The 2,388-nt window shown below is 48.4% G+C and overlaps 1 protein-coding gene across 1 annotated transcript; it reads left to right on the top strand.

Moving 5' to 3' along the window:
- The first annotated feature begins 42 nt into the window (after positions 1 to 42).
- UTP3 (UTP3, small subunit (SSU) processome component, homolog (S. cerevisiae)) lies at positions 43 to 1,437 on the top strand. Its single transcript, XM_010008531.1, has one exon. The coding sequence runs from the start codon at positions 43 to 45 to the stop codon at positions 1,435 to 1,437; it is 1,395 nt and encodes a 464-aa protein (XP_010006833.1).
- The last annotated feature ends 951 nt before the right edge of the window (positions 1,438 to 2,388 follow it).

The following is a 2,388-nucleotide window of genomic DNA, read 5'->3' as shown; positions in this document are numbered from 1 at the left end:
GAGGTGGAGGAAGACTTGCAGGAGGCGCGGTTCCAGCAGGTGATGGCGGCCCTGGAGAGCGGGGAGGAGGCCGAGGGCAGCGAGGAGGAGGAGGAGGAGGAAGTGCTGGGGCTGCAGCTGCCCGAGGAGGACAGCGAGGAGGAGGATGGGCCCGGTGAGGAAGAAGAGGAGGAGATGCAGGCGCTGAATCTTTACATAGACCATAGTGCAGAAGAGGATGGAGGGGAGGAGGATGAGGATGGAGAAGGTGAAGAGGAGGAAGATGGGGACCTGTCCATGGAGAGCGACTTGGAGGAGCGCCGTGAGGACACCGAGCTCCCCCACGAGCTCTCCTGGGGCCAGCGCAAGCAGCTCTACTACGACACGGACTATGGGGGCGATGCCCGGGCGAAGGGCAAGCGCCGCCAGCAGGAGGTTGATGCTGAGGAAGAGGAGGAGGAGCAGGAAGCTCAAGTCATCCAGAGGCGGTTGGTGCAGGACTTAGAGGAAGATGATTATGGGCTAGATGTGATCCAGGGCTATCTGGCTGAGCAGCAGAAAACACATGATAGTAAAGGGCAGAAGATTGACAAGGATTTGCAAGCCCTTCCCAAGAAGGAGCAGCTGAAGCTACTGAAGCAGGAGTCCCCTGAGCTCCTGCAGCTGATTGAGGACTTTGAAGTCAAGCTGATGGAGCTCAAGGATGAGCTGCACCCCTTGCTGCAAATGGTCAAAAATGGCACTATCCTGCAAGGGAAAGGCAGCCACTATTTGCAGACCAAGTATCATCTCTACTTGAATTACTGTGCCAATATAAGTTTCTATTTAGTTTTGAAGTCCAAGAGGATGCCAGTTCATAGTCACCCCATTATCGAACGGCTGGTTGCCTACAGAAATATAATCAATGACCTGGCTGTTGTAGATGAAAGGTTATCCTCGCAAGTTCGAATGCTTTTGAAAAACTACTACGATAAGAGGGAAGATAAGCCACGGAAGGAGAAGAAGTTTGCAGTGTTTCTCCCACTGGATGTCAAGAAAAGCAAACCAAAACGTGCTCCTGCACATGCTAATGGCTGGACTGCTGCTGAGGAATCGTCAGACGAGTCGGACCTGGATGAAGAGGATGCTCTAAAATACTATAAGATGATGGAGGAGAAGCTGAAACTCAAGAGGAAGAGAACTGAAGACCGAGACATGCTTGAAGAAGAAGCAGTGTTGGAAGGAGAGGATGCAGAGAAAAAGAGAGGTGTGACCTACCAGATGATCAAGAACAAAGGCCTCACACCCAAAAGGAAGAAGATCGACCGAAACCCCAGGGTCAAGCACCGGGAGAAGTTCCGGAGAGCCAAGATTCGCCGCAAGGGCCAGGTCCGGGAAGTGCGGAGGGAATTGCACAGATACGATGGGGAACTCTCTGGCATTCGTGCAGGAGTTAAGAAAAGCAGGAAGCTGCAATGATCTTAACTTTGCTCTGGGTCTGAGAGCTGCCAGTAACAATCCTGAGTCCAATAAATGCTTTGTAAAAGGTGTTGTGGTGTTTATCCTTAAGAAGATGTGGGGAGGTGGCATTTGGATCTTGTCCTTTCAGAGGATGCTTTTCAGCAGGTGCCAGCTTTAAAAGTAGCACAGAGGCCTTTCTTCACCTGGCCTGTGTGTCAGGGTAGTTTTCCTTGATTACTGATGCTGTTGTCTTTCATACTGTGAATACTGGCTTTGAAAGGCTGTGAGGGATGTGTCAAGCAGAGGGAATGAAATGGGCTGTGTGGGACTGACTGGGATGGGATGGAGGGTCTTCCCAAGGGTGGGTTGGGGCAGCTGTCCTTTCTCTTTTTTACTCTCTTGTTCTGGTCCATCCTTTTTTGTGTCAAGCTGCAGGATGAGATACATGTGGTGATGGTATGTCCTCTAATTCTTGTTCTGATTAGCAATGATCATACATTTAAGAATCAGCTACTTAGGGTCTCAAATCTTTCAATCTTTGAGCAGGCAGTTATGACTTAAATACTATGTGGCCTGAGATACTGTTTCTACTCTTCCTGCAAAGCAAGGACATTTCTGGATTTCATAGCTATTTATCTGTGATAAATATGTTAATTTCATTTATGATAAATATGTTAACTGACACCTGCTGTTACAGGTGTAACATAGCATACAGAACAAAGTATTTAATTTTCAGAGTTGATTGGTAAAGAGAGAGATAGAAAACCAATAAACTTAAGGTGGACAGATGGGAACCAGAAGTAAGGAAACTTTTTGTAATCCTCATGTGTCCCAGATCCATGGGGTGTGGAGCTATGCATGGCGATTTCTGAGAGGCTTCTGTCCTGGTAGATAGGACAAAATAGTGAAATGACAAGTTCTGTTGACTTTAATGGCCCTGCATTTGTTTGCCCCCTGCTGATTTCAGAC

The sequence above is a fragment of the Chaetura pelagica genome, unplaced genomic scaffold, assembly GCF_000747805.2.
Source record: "Chaetura pelagica isolate M959 unplaced genomic scaffold, ChaPel_1.0 scaffold272, whole genome shotgun sequence".
Taxonomy (NCBI): Eukaryota; Metazoa; Chordata; class Aves; order Apodiformes; family Apodidae; genus Chaetura; species Chaetura pelagica.
This window is presented reverse-complemented; position numbering and strand designations above follow the sequence as displayed.

Bases quoted from the DNA above. Each gene is read 5' to 3' on its own strand.
- UTP3 (XM_010008531.1), top strand. From the start codon at position 43: ATGGCGGCCCTGGAGAGCGGGGAGGAGGCCGAGGGCAGCGAGGAGGAG.